Source organism: Triturus cristatus, chromosome 6 (genome assembly GCF_964204655.1).
Source record: "Triturus cristatus chromosome 6, aTriCri1.1, whole genome shotgun sequence".
In the NCBI taxonomy this organism is placed as follows: Eukaryota; Metazoa; Chordata; class Amphibia; order Caudata; family Salamandridae; genus Triturus; species Triturus cristatus.
The window spans coordinates 1020554858-1020573770 of NC_140589.1; the positions used below are offsets into that span (position 1 = coordinate 1020554858).

Genomic DNA, 18913 nt, shown 5'->3' on the forward strand with positions numbered 1-18913 from the left:
ACAGGGGAATGATCAGATAAAGTCTAGGCAGATGCCTGATCCGCGTAACCCAATTACAAACATCCGGCGTTCCCAGACAGTAATCTATACAGGACCAGGGCTGTCTTGCATACGAGCGACATGTCCCCTCCATGACTTGTGGGTGTCGCTGTCTCCAAATATCTGCAAGCCCTAGTGTTCTCATTCCCTCATGCACTACACAGGCGGCCTTTCGGGGGGGGGGGGGTAATCTACTGTTGATCTACGGTCCATCTCGGGGTCAAGGACCACATTAAAGTCACCCCCACAAATGATGGTGTCTGGGGAAATAGTATAAAGTTTACTCCACAGAGTATAAAAAAAACATGGATCGTCCATGTTTGGGCCGTAGACAATAACAATAGTTACATGTGTATTATATAGCTTACCCTGCACAATTATATACCTCAGCGTCTGCATCAACATGAATTGGCGCAAAGGGAAAATTTTTCTTCACCAAAATCATAAGCCCTCGAGCATACGATGAATAAGATGCGGCTAACTTCACCCCGGCCCATCTTGTGGCAACACGCAAGACTGACTGCTGCGTAAGATGCGTTACCTGTAGTAGGGCGACCTGTACATGATGTCTGTCCAGATAGGCTAACACTTGCCGCACCTTCTTGGAGTTATTAAGCCCCCTGACATTCCAACTCACCCAGGTAAGATTAGATCGATTTACATCTACCATGACCACACATCCTGAGATATATAGAGTCCACATGTGATATACAACGCAGCACTCAAACATAGAACCTGCACAGTGCCAGTATACTGTACCAGAGATCCCCAACCACCCCACCCACCCACAGAGGCCAGTGCCACACATATTTCCCTACAGAACCAGAACAGAAACATAACATTAGAAGTGTCACAATGCATAGCATAGTAGGGGCAAAGAAGCCCAATACCCCAATAAGGGCGCCATACTGGCACCAACATAAAACCCAAACTTTGCGGGGAATTCCCATATCGTGGGTCGCTATAGGCCTCCGGCTCCCACACCTGCGTGATGGGTCGAGCTAGAAGAGAATTGGTAGACCAACTCATGGCCATATGGAAAATGTGGAGTGAGAGTTAGAGCTGCCAGGTGTTGACAGTGGGTATAAGATATAGTTCTAAACAGGTAACCATGCCAGCATAATTACAAGGCACCTACAGACCATGGCACATAAGGAGCCGAGATATCAAGCAGTACAGTTCAAGTGTTAAGCCTAAGGCATCCAGCAAGAGAGCGAACTACATATAGAAGGTACCAAAGAAATGAGGCAGGGCAACATTAACAACCAAAGTTATAATGGGCTCACGTGCTCAGTCCTCAGAGTCAGACTGCCCACTCTTCCAGCGTAGAGTCTCCTGCCACTCCAGCTATCGAGTATATTGCAATGCCTCCTTTATACTCCCATCATGTTGTATTCGCAGACGGGCTGGATAAAGCATAGTATAGGGAATTTGAAGAAACTGCAATTTCTTCTTCACAGTTTGGAACTCTCGTCGAGCCTGTTGGACTGCGATGGTGAAATCTGGGAATAGCTCTATTTTCATCCCTTGGTAGTCGAGCCTCCCTCTCTCCCTGGCCAGACGGAGAGCCGTGTCCCTGTCCCTATAATTAAGGAGTCTGGCAATGATTGGTCGCGGTGGGGCTCCAGGAATGGGCTTTGGAGCCAGGGATCTATGGGCCCGCTCAACGATAAACACTTTGGAAAAGTGTTCAGCTCCCAGCAGCGTCGTGAGCAGCGTTTCAACATACGTCTCCATGGGACCAGTGTTGGTAGTTTCGGCCACCCCAATTATACGGAGGTTATTCCTTCGGGAACGAGCCTCTATATCCTCATTTTTGGCCTTAATGACATCTACGATTCTCTCCATAGTAGCACACGAGGCTCCCACCACCTCCATCCGATCTTCCGTCGCTGAGATGCGAGCCTCAGCCTCCGCAATTTGTGTGCCATGTTTGTCCAACTTCCGAGGCCATACTGCCCATATGGAGATTGAGCCCGTCAATTTTGGCATCTATAGTTTGGAGACTTTGTTGCATACTGAGCATCATGTGTTCCAGCCTGGCAGTCGGTCCCTGCTCTGGGTCTGGCTCCGAGTCACAGGTAGCAGAAGTAGAGGCCTTCGTATGTGATTTAGCCTCAAACTGAAGTTTACTTTGCTGTTTGTCTGTGCGTCCCATAGTAATACTGGAGTAGGCGCAGTGGAGGGACGTAGCGTTATAGGAGGAGAGCAGTGAGCGTCTGCAACCAGACTAGTCAAGTTGCCCAGCAAAGGTCTCACTCCCAAAAGGATCAAGTCCACTCCTGGGGCACAGTAAAAATAGAATAAGTGGGCGGTGGTGCCCCCAACGCGGGTATAAGCCCAGGACGTGAGGCGGTATCTGGTACAGTAAAAAGAGCGCCTGGCGTAGCCCCGAGGATACAGGTAGTGAAAGCAGACAACAAACAGAGGCGCCCGGGAAGAAAGTGGCGCGCTGACCGGGGTGGGGGGGGGGGGGTTGGGTTGGAAGCAAGGCGTCCCGCAGCGACGATGTGTTCACCACGAGCTGGCCCAACACGGGCTGAGCTGCGTCCCGCCCCCACTCAGGTCACGACAGGCCCAGGCACCTACCCAGGCCCCAAGGCCCTCAGCGCTTCACAGACACCACACTCCACAATTGTTCCAGCAAATGGGGCCCTCCGGTGGCAGGAGCAGATTCCCCCGACGAAGTAACTGCAGCCGGCCGCGCAGCCCCCAGGATGCACCACAGTCCTATCAGGGCCGACCCGGCAGCGCCGGTGTTTGCAAGGGGTCCCAATGATAATGCTCGGCCACGGAGAGCCGCGTAGTCCGCCCAGCTCTGGCAGACTAAAGAGGGAGTCACAGCAGCTGGCGTCCCGCCCCACAACAGCGCAGAGGCGCCAGCGGGAAGCTCACCATTCAGCAGGGCCTCGACTCAGTAGCACCGCCCAGAACAGCCGATGGATGCGCCAGCACAGAGCCCAGGTCTCCACCACCAACGGGCGCCGCTCACTTCAGCAGCGATTATGGCCGGGCAGCAAGCGTTCAAGATCAGGATCCAGCCCAGCGCAGCTAGCGAAGGTAGGTTACCGCACCGGGGGGCAGGGCGCCGGGGCCGCCATTAGAAGCAAAGTGCGGCACAGCAGCCAGATCCCGCCCGAGGGGGCAGCCAGCAGTCAGTAGCGGTCCAGCACCCACCGGCAGCAGTCGGGGGGCAACACGATAGCGTAGAGCACCCACTCAGTCAGCCAGAAGAGGAGAAGTCCACAGCACAAGACAGCTAGTAGTTCACCATCACGAAAGCCGCCATTTTACCCGCAGCATGGGACAGCAGCCCAAAGTCGGGACAGAGATAGCAGATTTCCTAAATTCCCGCAGCAGGGCACTCCTCAGCAGCACAACAGCATTTAGTCATCGTTTTTGGCCATGGATGGCGCCAGTATGAGCGGATTTTTGACGGATGAAAAGCTCGACCAGCAGAGCTACACTAACGCGCAGCCATCTTGCTCCGGGCTCCCTAGCGCCCCCCAAGAAGTAGAAGTTGATGTCATTTCATTGCACGGATTGCAATCCATGTAATGACCACAATAGGTATCATCATATCCCTGTCAGTGCCACAAAGTCTCACATACTCATAAGTTCAGTGCACAAAGCAGTGACAACTATCCACACATAAACCATTGGGCAGGAATGCATTTTTACTGTAATTACATTGTAATTGGAGGCGGTTTAGTAGAACACATTGTTAAATTACAAATAAAGGGATAGTCAGGGGTAACAAATGGATTGTGGGTTTAACGTTCAGGAAAAATAAACAACTTCACCTTCTCAGCTGTGCAATATAACAATATTGACTGCAAAACATGGTTTAAACTCCTAAGGTGATCCCAAGGACTACTAATGATTTTAAAGTTGCAGTCTCATATTGAACAGGCTATTCATGGTGAATATTTGACCTGACTAGAGACTGGGAACATACTCTAATGTGGTAACCTTGGAAACTCGTACACAGAACAATCAGAATTGTTTATTATTTGGGGATAAAATTAAGGTTGTGCCAGGTTCAACCAATGCCTTTGTTTGCAAAAAACTATTCAAAGAATTCTTACATCCAATTAGATTTTACCGTCAGATCCTGGGGGTTCCTATGAGAGTAGTATTTTATAATAAAGCTGAGATCAGTTGTTACACTGGATAAGGGGTTACACATGGTTGAATGGGCTTTTTTTTTTTTTTTTTTTTTTTTTTTAAAAAACCTTTATTCGTGCATCTTAAAAGAACAAATACGGGCCTACAACCGTCAGGCCGGCCACGATACAATGAAGCACTGATACCCACATTAAATCCCCCGTGCGTCAACAGTCAGGATTAACAACAAGTTATGGATCACATGCTGGAGAGGTTGAATGGGCTTTTGAAGGTTTTCATAGAAATATTACCAAGACTTTCTGTGAAGGATTAGAGAAGCTTTAGCTTGACAACTACCCATGTTTCGTGCAAGATATTCTGTTCATACATCGCTGTCTGGAATGTATATACTGTATTGTCAAGTTATTTCTAAGTAAAAAGTTAATGAGATAATAAATGAGGAAAGGTAGTTGAAGGGAAACTGAGTGATGAAGTTTCACAGTTAAAACCGTTGTGATTATCATTGTCACAGTGTAGTAGTGAAAAATCAAGAGAAAGGTGCATCAACCGTTCAGCATATGCATGTTTCAGGGGAATTCATTTATGGTGGGGTTTTTTAATAATCAAAATTTTATTGATTTGTGCATTAAGCAAACAGGGATGACAAACAGTGCCCAGTACAGAGCACTCAGCGAATACGTAGGAATTACAGAGCAAAGCATGTTTATTCAGTCCCCATCCAGGTTGTACAACAACCACCACCTCCCCAGATCTTCCCATGGGGAAGACTAGGGGTAGAGGGTAAATGAGTTCCTCTAACTTGGTGCACCAGTGCATCGAGTGAGTGCCATACGGCCAATGTCAGCAGCTCTGAGGACTTCCAACATTGTGCAATATTTTGTTTGGCGAACGTCCTGCCTATGCCGAACAAGTTCGACCCCCTAGCGCACCCAACATCCTCCAAGATGTCCACCAGCATGACAAGGGTGTAGCATTCCACTGGACTCTCTATGATTCTCTATGATTCTGGATAGTGTGCTAAAAATCACCAACCAGTATCGCTCAATGACCAGACAGGACCAATCCATGTGGAACAAAAATACTCACAGTTGAAACTTGCACCTCAGGCACAAGAGTTTAACGTTATGTCCATTCTTCATAACTGCTAGTGGGGTAAAATAAGAGAAGTGTAGGAATTTTGACTGAACAAGGTGTAGGCACAAGGGGATGACCAGCTCACGAGAGCCCATCCTGGCATCCCTCCAGCCACTGTCATTCAGGGGGCCAAATCCAGTTCTCCCACTTTGCTCAGAGGGCAGTGAAGGAGTATGGGGCAGTAATGACCAAAAACCCATAAAGGTACGAAAGGAGAAACTAAGATTCAAGGGGATTTAATCCAGTGGATCGATCCGCTGTGGTTTGTACACTATCCGCGCATGGTGCAGCCGAAAATATTAATAGAATTGATACTTGTGTAAGTCAAATTCTCCCTGGAGGGCCTGAAAGGTTTTCATCTGTGTCTCAGACCAGACATCACCGATTTGTGAGATGCCGCAGAGGTACCAACGTTCAAACACCTTTAGACTGGCAACCTAAGGGACCCTGCCACAGAGGAGTTAATTACATAGGTTTCATTCCCTGTGAATCCAGTGGAAGGCCTGCCACCAGCTCAGGATAGTAACCCTTGTGGCCTCCATGATGGATTGTGGAAGGCGGGTCGCGATTCAAGAAAACGAGGAAGCACTGGCGGCCTAGGAGGAAGACTTCAAGGTGGAATGCGGGGTCCTTGGCACCCCCAAACATCCAGGTGTTAATTACTTGAATCTGTGAAGCCCAATAATATAGGTGAACAGTGCCATTGCCAATCCGCCATCATAAGGGGATTGAACGCAATTGTGAAATCTTATCTTCGAGTCCCTGTTTGCCCATAGGAAGGAGTGCAATGCGAGCGACAGGACTTCACAATAGGAGTGAGAAATGAATAGGGGAAAGTTCTGTATGACATATTGTAGTTTCGGCAAGGTGATCATTCGAAGAGTGCTATCTGGCCCAGAACTTTGAGGGGGTAGATGAGTCCATCAAGCCATGTCTCAACTGGCCCTGTGTGGCAGTGGCATGAGGTTGAAACTCCAAGTAAGCCCATGCTCCAGCTCAATGGGCATCCCCCAATACTGAAAGCTGTGTTTGCGGATACAGAGGCAGATCTACCAGTCAATCACCTCTCGCCCCCATCCCCCCCCCCCCCTGCAGGGGAACCACAAGTGACTTAGTCCAACTAACCATAAGTCTGGAGACTCACCATACAGATGAAGCATCAGGATGATACAGGGTCCAGTGAGGTGGGGATGGCAGAGGAATAGCAGTAATCCTAGGCTTGAGCGCAATGTTGTCCTCCTGCTGTCCACCCTCACCAGTAGCCCCAGTACAGTAACCAAACTGCCAACGGTTCAATCGCCAATGCAAAAAGAAATGGCAAGAGCGAACACCCTTGTCTGATGCCCCTCCTGATCTGGAAGAGAGGCGAAATGATGCCATTACCCTGGCTTGTGCTCGAGGTTAGGCATACAGCACCTTGACATTTGACAGGAAGCTGGGTCTAAAACCCATCTGGAAAAAACTTGAAGCAAGAACCCCCAATCAACGGAGCTGAATGCTTTTTCAAGGACCAAGAGCATGAGTGCCTCTGGATCTTTGAGTTGCAATCGATGTGCCAGGACAAAGTGTCCTCTGCAGACAAAGTGGCCAGTACCGCGAAGGAGCATAAAGTCACATTGGTCTGGATGGACAAGTGGCAGCACCAGTGGGAGATGGTTAGCAAGAACTTTGGCAAAGAGTTTAATTTGAGTCTTGACGAGCAAAGTCGGGCAGTAGGGTGAACAATGTGCAAGGGGACGCCCCCTGGTTTATGAAAGATTACAATAGCTAGATCGAGGTCGAGGGGGAAATACCCAGTCTATACGACCTCTCGGTAGAAGTTCAGAAGATGGGGGAGAGGGTTGACTTGAATTATGTGTAGTATTTGATCAGAAGACCGTCAGGCCCTGGCTTTTTGCCTGGTTGCAGGCTATTGATAGCATCAACGATCTCCACTGTCAAGGGGTGATCAAGGGCTAATCTGCCCGCTACTGTTGGTGTCTCAAGGGGAATGTCTGCTGGGCATATAGTTTGCTGTAGAAGAAACCAAAGGCCGCAGAAATCCCAGGGGAAGTGCAGAGAGGCTTCCTGGATTTATCAGGGATTGCAGCAATCATCTAGAGGTTGTGTCCTGGGTTTCCAGCCAATAAAAACGTATTCCAGATTTGTCCCCACCATTCATAGACCAGCCTAATGGAGGCCACCTGGCACTGCCACCAGGCACAGCACTTCCTCCAGGCACAGCACTTCCTCCAGGCACAGTTGGTGGATTGTGGATACGCAGTCCTCCAACTGTCGTAGGTAATGTTCATCCCCTAGTCACCGGTATCTGCGTTCGAGAGACAGGAATTGTGTTTCGAGGTCATAGTTGCTTTGGAGTCTGACCTGTTTTTATCTGTGGAGGAATGCCCTGGCCTTACCAAGGAGGATTGTCTTCTCCGCAAGCCATAGGGAGTCATTGGATTCCACTGAGCTGTCGCTGAGGGCAAAGTAGGCTTTCAACTCTTAAAGCAAGTGCTTGGCACAATGTGGGTCAACCTGGCCCCAGGTGTTTAAGCGCCACATCCATCTATCAGCCCAGTGGGCTGTCCCATGTGCAGCACAAGTGCAGTCTATCTGCAAAAAAACAGAAAGCACAGCAAATGTCCTGTTAGCCTCCTTCGCACAGGATCTCTTTTATAGCCAGGAGTGTACTGATATGTACAAAAACGACAAAAAGTACTTGAACATGGAATGACACAGCAATAGGACGCATTGAAATCTTTCCAATGGTGTGCAAGAATTTTCACATCCTCCATACTACCAAAAATATGTCCTTGAGATGCAGTAACAGTTCTCTGTACTGCGGGTTCCAACAAGTGTAAAACTTTGAAATCTGCCATTATAGTCTTGAGTTTCAAGATGCTCCTAGTAACCCCTGGCCTAAAAAAAAAAAAAAAAAAAAAAAGGAGTATGCTCTCTTATCAAACATAAGTTTGAGAAATGTTACAGGCCCCCAACTCTAGTTTTTGAGTCATGGTTCTACGAAATGAAGTCTCGCCGTAACCCTCTGACAAGACCACAGTAACACCATAGCATGGTTGCTATGGGCCAGTGGAGTGTCTGCAGATCCTAAAAAATACTAAAAAAACTAATGGAATTATCTGATTGGTTAAGGAGTCCACATTATATCCAAAATAAGCAGACAACCTCTACAGACTTGGAACCCACCCCTTTAAGGACACAATTTTGCCTTTGTTTCTTTAGCAAGAGAGAGAAAGAAAGTTTATCTGTTGCCATCATAGCATCTCAGGCCACTGAGGAAAGCCAGGAAGCACCTAGGGCACAGGACGGAAAATTGTCTGCTCACCAGGATGATGATGATGTGGTGGTGCATACCACATTAAGGGTTTCTGCTGCACGTCAGCTAAAAAGAGATGTTCTTTGCACACAATCCATTAGTAAAAAAAAAAAATGTATGCACGCAGAGTCATATGCACTCTATGTGATGAAGTGAGCATCCAGGGATGTGCTTATTCCGAAACAGTGGCCTGATATGGCAAGTGAGGACCAGAGTGGCATGACATAGGTCCCCGTAGCTCCCGTGGTGCAGGAGGGCCCCAAGCTCCATGAGGCCCCCTCCCCACAGTACCCTGGCAGGAGAGCTCCATGTTCTTTGCAGGGGGGCCCCCCTCAACTTTCGTTGCGCCACTAATTATCTGAATGATTACCGCTGAGCAAAACAAGCAGAGGCAGCGGTGTGAGGAGGGAGAAGAAGAAACTCTGCCCACAGAAATTCAGCAATATGTGGAGGAAGAGGTGCATTTCTGGTTGCCAAATTTTTTCACCTCCTGAAAACTGTGCAGCAAGGTAATCCATGAAAAATGATGAAAAAGTCTGTTACCGCTTGGATAATGGATGCCTATCTGAAGAAAAGCAGCAAACATTTATATAAATCTAAAAAAATTAAATACAAAAAGTTTAAAAGTACAGTTACAAAAAACGCATAAAAAACAAAAGCCCACAAGAGGTTTAAAAAGTTTAACAAAAAAAACACAAATACTGTAGCACAATAATACACTTACAAAAAACTAAAACAAAAAACAGACCTAAAAGTTGGCTGACAAAATCACAAAAAGGGAGACTAGGGAAAAAGCCTTCTCTGACTCCCCTATCGTAAATGAAAACTCACAAAACAGAGAAGCGCAAAGACCAATAAAATCCCTTTGTTCAAAGAAAACAAAGGCGAAGAAGATGTGCTATACAACACCTTCAACAATGTAGTGCAATTCAGAGAGGATAGTGCACAAAGAAAAAGGACAACACTTGCCGCATCAGACGTCCAGGTGCAGACCAACACACTGGACGGAGCTCAAATTGTTTTGTTTGTGTGAAGATTAGTGGTGAGGGTACAGAAAATGTGAAGAAAACAAACAAACAACAAACAAACCTTACTAGACGGTATAAAGGAAAATATATATATTCTCCCTTGAAATGGGACCAAAGGGTGCAGACATACACAATTAAAGCTACCTAAGAGGAAACCATCATCTCTTTTTATTCGTGTAACCCCTTGGTAGGATTAAAAATAAAAGATCGGGATAAACAGGGGAGGTAAAGACCCCTATATCCCTGCTGAGGAGGCTTGTACCCTACTCTCATAGCGCATGGCCCAATATTATGTGCAGCAGTCGGTTACTAGCCTGCTACTCACCCCCGCTACGCACAGCCCTAGATATGATGCCGAAAGACAGTAGGGTGTTCAGATGCCCAGAGAGGGAAGGGCACCAGATCACCACCTTTATACACAGTCGAAGTCTGTGCACAGTGGAGTTTGCCCACTGGAAGCAGTTTGGGAACAGGGTCTGCCTACACAACCAGGGTATAGGTAGGGCAAAGGACCTTGTCATAGGTCACACTGAACAGTCAAATCCTGCTTCACCTGGCTAAATACCATGTGGAGTAAGGGTAAAAGTGCCTGGTACAAGCTGTGTAAACAGGAAGCAGCCATTTCCTATTTTGCATAACTGACATGAAGGTTAACCATAAAAAGAGTTTGTGGTGCACAAAACGATTCCATAAGGAATATGATAAAACAAACCCAGATGTTCACTAAATAACAAGGGTTAAAGTGAAGTTATCATTGGGTTTGGATATAACACCACAACATATTTTTAAAAACCTCTGAAATTCACTGATAAAAGCACAGTGCAGTTATGTTTACAAAACAACATCCAAGAGATACTGAAATTTGCAAGTTATGGTACTGTTAACAATCCATAACTTCATCCTGCAACACATATAACCTTACATATTTCATTACTCATTAAATGTGAACTGCCAACATTGATGGCACCACAACACTTTCCTATTATATTAACTGTGCATGTTAGGTGTATATTTGGAGCAGACCAGAGGAGATAAGGAAATAAGTGGTACATGTCCTAATGGGGCCAGGATTCGAGACCTTGTAGAGAGTGGGCAAGGGGCCTAAATCGAGATAGTGGAGTTCCTTTGATATCAGAAGAGTTCTGTCCATTGTTTTTGACCATTTCATCACAGCTGGGGTAGCTGAATGAAATCAAAGAAAGGAAAGACAAAAAAACAATGTACACTTAGCAAGTGCTCAATTGTAGTCCATTAATGTGAATGATGTGCCATTTCTGATTTAGTTGTCATAATTCATTAGGTTTTCCTTTCTCTTTCCCCCCAAATGCAGGGAATAGCAACAAGTAGAGTCCACTAAAGTGCAAAAAGAGACAAATATCTATATTGACTGAAAAAACAAAGGTTAAAGAGATGTATTAGTTAGGTGAAAACGATGTCAGATAAACAAACCGTTTTAAACGAAAAATAGCACTGAAATTCACCAGTTATAGGTACCTCAAGTAATTATAACTCATGCCCTAAAGTAACTATAACTCATGCCCGCCATCCAGTGTTGCCATCAATCATGTCATTATAGATGTTGCAGTGATATTATGAATGATGTCATAGAACATGTTATGAGTGATGTAATATGGGAGGTAATTAGCAGTGCATGGGGAGGACATGAGTTATAGTTACTTTAGGGTCCGAGTTATAGCTACTTGACTGTATCTGGTGACTATAACTGGTGACTTTCAGTGCTATTTTTAGTATAAAATAGTATGTTTTAACTGACATTTTCAACTAACTGGAACATCACTTTAATCTTTTCCTTTTTCAGGGAACTTCTAGGGTTTAAAAAAAATATTAAGTAAGATGTCCATCAATGTGCATGGCATGGGGTTTGGCACAGGGCCTGGCCTCAAGCGCTCATGCCATACCCCCTGCAGGAACGAGAACCCTACCAGTCACTGCACGCGTCTTTTGCCTTTAGGCTTTGGCCCTGCAAGTAGTATGGTTCAGCGCAGGGCCTGGCCGCAGTAAAGCCGGCTAGCTGGCAATGTCAAAGGGCCACAACACCAAAATATAAAAAGTGGGCCTATTGACTTTATCAAGGGGTGAGCATATCATCATATATACAGCAAATCTATTATCTATGTATAGTTCACTAATTAACACAATGCAACAATTAATAAAACTAATTGTTGTAAAAAATGTTTTATAAAGTTTAATTTATAAAAAATAAATAAACATGTCGTCTTTCTTTTAACAGTTTTAAGCCCACAAAATGAAATCATAAAAACAACTACAAGAGGACCTTGCACTCCAGCTGAAGAGCATGGAGCTTCAGCTAGGAGTGCTTTAGAAAAATATGGTAAGATCTTTTGGGGTCATGGATTTAATGACCAAGAGATTTACTGTTTTTTTTTTTATGTTGATGGGGGGCTGCTGTACTCCTTGCAAGCCCCCAACAGCATTACAACATTTCTGTTGGTGCCTCTTCTAGGGGCAACGCCAACAAGCAAATATTTATTTACTTTGTCAAAGCACCTCATAAAGCCTGGTCTCTCATTTACTATTCATTTTTCTTGTTGAAATTTTGTGAGCGTTCCGCCCCCCCCCCAGGACACCCACATCTTTCATTTTCATTGGAGTCAGTGGGTGGAGTCCTAGGCCCCACGCGCCCCAGCTGGCTCCCCAGCCAGCACCTACTGTAGGAGTAGGCAGGAGCCATGCTGCTCACCCGGGGCTCACACAGCTCAATTTTTGTCTGGGGCCTTGGGGGAAGCCAGCCTTTTTTTAATTTTTAGGTGGGTATGCCGGTGCCCTAGCATATCCTGTCAGCTTCCCAGCCAGCACCTTTCCTATGCTTCAATTTGAGTGGGAGTAGCATTTTTAACTACTCCTTCAGGGCAGGACCAAGTGTCTGTTGGGAGAGTGCGAGCAGGGTATGCTGCACTCTCCCGGGCAGTGAACCACATTGTTCTGGAGGTGGGCTTCCCAGGACACTGAAAAGTATCAAGCCCCAGCGATGGGATCCCCAGGGCTGATTTTAGCTCAGGTAGGTGGCCCCACACTCGCTCCATCCTCTAGATTTGATTCAGTCCCAGTTGATGGGGTCCCCAGGACCTGAAGGGGCCCCAGAGGTGGAGGGCTGCATACCCCCTTTAAAAAAATCAGCCCCAGAGGATGAGGTTCTGGGGACCTTAAGAGGCTCAGGGAGGAGGGCTGCATGCCCGCTGCCCCTTATTATTTCCTTTGGCCCCTGAGGATCGGGTCCCTGGGCATGAAGAAGGCTTGCAAAGAGGGGCCGCATGCCACCCTCCCCTATAAAACCCTTTGCACCCGGCCATGGCCCATTACGGGAGGTACATTTTTTTTTTTAAGTGTATCAGCAGCGCATCCCCTTACCTTATTATTGAAATAAAAATCACCCCAGGATATAGGGTCCCTGGGTCCTAAAGAGGCTTGGAGAGGGGGGGCGCATGCCCCTGTCCCTTATTATCTTCTTCGGTCCCTGGGATCATGTACCCAGGACCTGAAGAAGGCTCAGGGAGAGGGGTTGCATGCTACCCTCGACAATAAAACCCTTGCATCACCTTCTTTGGCCCTGGCCTATTCTGTGCGGGAGATTGCACTTTTTTCCCCTTTTTTTACATCTTGCCACTGATTTGCGAATCCACTGCAAATTTGTAGCAAAATTTAAAAAAAATATATGTCTTTTTCCACTCGAGTGGGGTGGGGTGGGGCAGAGAATCATACACTGCTTCTTTATATAACTGTTTTTAACCTTTTTTCCTGGACAAGGGACTGAGGGGGTCATTAGGATGGCAGACAGACTTTCGGCCATCTGCAATCAATTGTATTTGGGACTGCCCGCCTACAAGGTGGCGGTCCCACAGGGAAAATTAGGATGCGACCGCCATGGCGGCGGTCGCATTGCCCATGTGTTGTATTACAGCGGGTGCTACGCTCTGCAGCAGCCACCGCAAGACAAAACAGACACCCTGCACATATCCCTGCACTTCATGGCAGGCACCTTGCGGTGCCTATCACATGGTGTAGGGATATGGAGGCCTATGTTCCTGGCCCAGGAGGTTAGGGGGGCACGCTACTGGCCCCCAAATCCGTTACGGCCTGCTGTTTTTCTGCCGTTTGACCACCGAGGAACAACCGGCAGAAAGGGATATTGTAATCCCTACAGCGCTGCCTGACAGGCACGGCCGCCAGTCAGGAAATACAGGGAGGGCCGACAGGTAGTCGGATAAGGACCGCCTGTTGGGACCGTTCCGACCGCCACACGTCCAAATGCCTTAATAATATGGCGGATGGAGATCGCTGGTTAGAGGGCCGAAGGACCTCCACCTACAGCCTGTGGGAGGCAGTCCTTCATCCATTGTAATGAGGTCCTGAGTCCTAAGATGGCTCCTGCCACATCTTTTTTGATGTTGTGGCAGACAATCAGATCTCATCTTGAGATATGTTGGCTCCGTTGATCCTCTGTGGCGTGTTATATAAACTCCTGAACGGATTTACACCAAATCTCAAAAATCATGCTTTCTGGACAAAGGTCTGACTTTCTGCCAAATGTGGTGCAATTCTGTTCAGCCGTTTAGGCTGTAGCTGTGTCTAATATTCTTGTGAATTTTGTTTTGGGGGAAAAATATGTTTTGGGGCTCCCCCTTTTCTCTGCCCCTGCTTAATGAATAATCTCAAAACATTTAAGTTAATAGCTGAGGGAAAGAACATTATATTTGGAAAGTTTCATGAAGACTTGTAAAACTACATCAAACTTATGAGCAAAACAAGTAAAAAAGTGATCCTAACAATAATTACCCAAGGCAATCATCACTTTATAAAGAGATATATATTACACAAACACACTAAAGGTTACATATAAGTTATACAAACCATACTTAAACTACACAAACATTAGAAATTCTAAAGTTATAGTTATTACTTTAGTTTAAAATTTACTCACCCTCACATTACTATAAGTCGCCCACCTATGTATACAGTGTTACTTATAACTTACATTTCAACTTAACACACCACCTTGAAATTACTATAAGTCATGCAGCTTTGTACACAGTGCTCTCGCCTCACTCGCCAAACTAGATTTTATTAGAAAGCCCATAAGAGGGCAGGGTAGGTAAACCCTACCCCTCCAGGCGATGTGGGCGTGGGGAGATCTCGAACAAAGCACTTCCTTAATTTAAAACGTTTAAAAAATATATATTCAGGGTGCAGGTACTAGCCCCTGGTACTGCAGGATCCAGCGGCGTATCCACTATGGTACCACGGTGGCAGTATTTGTACCAATACGGCTGTACCAAAAATGTTTAAAAAATAGTGATACACCAGACTATGCAGTCTATTGCCACTGTGTAGGGCGTACACTATGCTCAGTAGGTGTTAGCCACTTGGGTTGGGTGCACAGCCAATGCATTGCTGTACACTGCCAAACGCGTGGCCCTAGGCTGTGCGCAACAGGGCGTTGGGCACCTATGGCTAGTTGGGGTGATCGCAGTTAAAATGGGTGCTGAGTCTGGCAGCCAATATTCGTGCTGTGCACAGCCAAAGGCTGGGTCCAGCAAAGGTTTTGGCTGTAGGGCCTGGATATAGGTGAGGCCCTGCTGCCAAACCCCAGCTGTGAACTGCTGAATGTCTCATGTATTGGGGAAGTTGGCGGACAGTTGAAAAAAACTGAGAAATTGCATGAAAAAAACATAGGTTAAAGTGATGTTATAGTAAGGTGTGGTAATAGGATTTAAGTTTTTTTTATTTAAACACTGGAAATTTACTGAAATGTTTGTTTTCCTGCACAAATGCCTAAGCATTTAAGAATGGCTGTGCCATTCACTTTGTCTTAACTGTGCTGGGTGTTCTCTATAATGATGTAATAGCATACATTGATATGTCAGGGTGTGTCTGGTTGTTAAAAACTCAATAAAATAGTTTTGCAAACAGAATATATGTTTTCTCAAAGACCATGAGAAGAAAGATGCTATTATGAGAGAGGGAAGAACATCATGAAAACTATCAGCTGTTACCAAACTCCAAATCCCGTTTTTTTTTATTAAACAGTAACACATGATATCATCTGTTTTGAGATATCTGAAGAGTACAAACAATGATTAAGAAAGTAAACTGTTGATAAATCGCAGTTTAGTACCTACTATAAAAATAGACATATTAACTGTGTGAATTTGTTATTTTTGATATGCTATTTCATGCCTATTTTCTCAAGTAATAAGATTCAAATGTTGGTTGGAGAGCGGATAACCCCTGCTCATCAAAGTCAGCTATGATCTAAACATTTTAAGAAAAAAAGTAGTTTGAGGAAACAGAATACTACTTTGATGAAGACTACATCATAGACTGGAGGCCAGTCTGAGGATATAATGAAAGAGGAAAGAAAGCGTTGTGCAGTGTTAAATATGTTTAAGGCATTTTTTTCATTTCAGATTTTTTCAGGACACTTTATACCTGGGAGAAAATAGTTCATGAAGGAAACAAGAGGGAATCAACACTATGACAACTTTTTATGTTACTATTTATGGTTATTAAGAAAAACTTAAAAATGTGTCAGTAAAACATGAATCATCACAACACAACTACACATAGAATATAGACCATTACCAATGACCACATTGATACTGTTGTTAAATATACTCACAGTAATCATTAATAAAAATAATAATAATTTCATCAGTCTCTGTTGCTCACACTAGATTTACATTTAAAATAAATTTTAAATAAATGAATAAAACAATTCAACTTTGTAAAAGACAGTAACCACAAGGTCTAATAACACTTTCAATGTTTGATACCATACACCAAAGTGAAACAAGAGAAAATAAAGATACTCTTACCAGTTCCAAAACTGATTTCTTGCAAAAAATGTCTTTGGTTCATATGTATACAGCTTCAGAAGTATTTCAAGAATATATAAAGAAAGGAATGCCCATTCAGCATATGAAATTAAAGGATTTCTTTCATCCAGAGCAATGAAAATTGCATTTACTAGAATGATCACATCATAGGCATACACAAAGGCCCTGAAACAAGTAAAATACAAGTGATTGGCTTGTGGCATACCGGATTTAAGAGTTGATTTAAACACCACAAATATGCAAATAATTAACACAGTAAAACCAATTACATTCCAACTCTAAAGTTTTTATACAATCACCATGCATCAAATGGTTCTTTGTCATAAACATGTCTTCTAAATGACTCATGATTTAATGAACTCTCACTGATTGTCTGGATCAAGGTTTTAACAAATCATATTTTCCAAACTGGCTGAATATCCTTATTGTGAAATAACCCATCAAAAATAATCAGCTTATGTGCCATCTTAAAATCACACAAGCCCACAATATTGAGTCTGGCAAAAGCTTCTGTCAATACTATTACTCCAAGGAACATGCGAGCAATATATGAAGCAAAGATGCTCCTTTGGCAACATATTACAAACAGCTACTAATTGCATCCCAATTGCCAATTTCATCATCAGTAAATTCTAAGAACTTACTCATTTGATGGCATTTTTATAAAATATGGAAGACTTTCCTTCCAAAGAGGTTCTAAAAATGATCCTGTACTACTCATTCCAGAATCAAGTAATTATAAACAGGCAACCATCTAGCAAACTGTAACCAACACAACCTCCAATAAGCAACCCAAATTCTTGCCTGAGTTATCCCAAGCTAGCCACCTTATTGTCATTCCATGATTTTCATATTAAGTATATACCCCTTGACTATGATACATTTCTATTGTCAGTATTCAACTCCTGACTAGCCAAATAATTCAACATTTCCAAACACAGATGTCAGTGCGGCTCGATGCCCCTCGGTAGGAGCACCAATGCTGGCAGTGTGGGCACTATTCTATTCTATTCATGTAGATTTCTAAAGCACATGGCTACCCAAAAGGGCCTTCATGTGCTAAGACCGTGTTCAGGTTGCGTAGCCTAGGGCAAGCATATTAGCTAAAAAGGACAGTTTTAAAGATTTTCAGAATTTTAATTCAGACTCCGTTCTTCTTTATTCCAGCAGAAACGTGTTCCAGAGCTTGGGAGGGAGGAAAGCGAATGAGCGCCCTCCTCCCCTGTTTTTCTTAGTTCAAGGGATTATGAACAGTTGCTGGTTTGTGGAGCGCAATGTTCTCATAGAATTGTAAAGGTGCAAACAATCTTTGTATAAGCCAGAGCCATTTTTGTGCCTTGCTGATGAGCAAGACAAAGTGACAAAGTGAATTCTTTTGAGCACTGGGAGCCAGTGTAAGGTTGCCAGGGCCACGGGTAGCTGATTGGTGCTTAGTTTAAAAGAAAAAAAATTCAGGCTGCAGAATTTTGCATTACCTGGAGTCTTTTCACGATGGACTTGGGACTTCCCAAATATAGGGTGTTCCTATAGTCAAGTCTTGACATAACTAAGCCTTGCACCACCACTCTACGTGAGGTTTCTGGCAGTCATCTCAAAGGTGTTCTCAGTGTCCTGAGTATGCTGAAACAGTTTAAAGCCAATTTCTTGGCTTGGATGTCCATCAAAAGCTTGCTACCGATCTAGAAGCCTAAACGCTTGACCTCCAATCTAGGGTTGGATTCAGTGCCAAGAAAGTCTAGCCAGTTCAGCTCCATCCACCTGGCAGGTTTGTTTCCTACCAATAGAACTTCAGTCTTTTTCCCATTTAATTTCAGACTGCTTGCAGCCATCCCCTTGAACAAAGAGGACTTAAAGAGCAGCCTTGAGGCAGGCCGCATTTTAGAAAGTGAATTTTGGACTGGGTGGCTTATTCACACACTTGGAAAGTTCTATTTTGGAGAACGGAGGTCAGCCATTTCAATGCTGTTCTGGAAATACCTGCTTCTTCCAGCCTTCTAACCAGTACTGGGTGGGAGACGGTATCAAAGGCCACACTCCGATCTATTCAAATTAGAGCCACTGAGCCTCCTTGATCCAAAATTGCTTTTAGTTCCTCCATAGCTGCAAGCAAAGCTGTTTCTCTGCTATTTCCTGGTATAAAGCCAGTCTGGAAGGATTTAAAATTCCATTTGTTTACAGATATAGCACAAGAAGTTTTGTTTACAAACTTCTCCAGAATTTTACTGGGTGCTGGAAGAAGAGAGATTGGCCAGTAGTTTTCACATTGTAAGGGGACGGCCTATTTATTTTTTCAGTAATGGTTTAATTAGGGCGTGTTTCTATGCTGGTGGTAGAGTCCCCGACTGTAGTGAATGACTGAACATGTGTGTCAGAATAGACGCCATTACTTT

At 44.7% G+C, this 18913-nt stretch overlaps 1 protein-coding gene across 1 annotated transcript in view; it reads right to left on the bottom strand.

Moving 5' to 3' along the window:
* The window catches only part of LOC146820941 (two pore calcium channel protein 1-like), a 653069-nt gene that overhangs the window by 197188 nt on the left and 436968 nt on the right, over positions 1-18913 (bottom strand). Inside the window, exon 11 of the mRNA XM_085609765.1 lies at positions 16503-16688. Within this exon, the coding sequence (XP_085465891.1) occupies positions 16503-16688 (186 nt within the window). The remainder of the gene's footprint in view (positions 1-16502; positions 16689-18913) is intronic.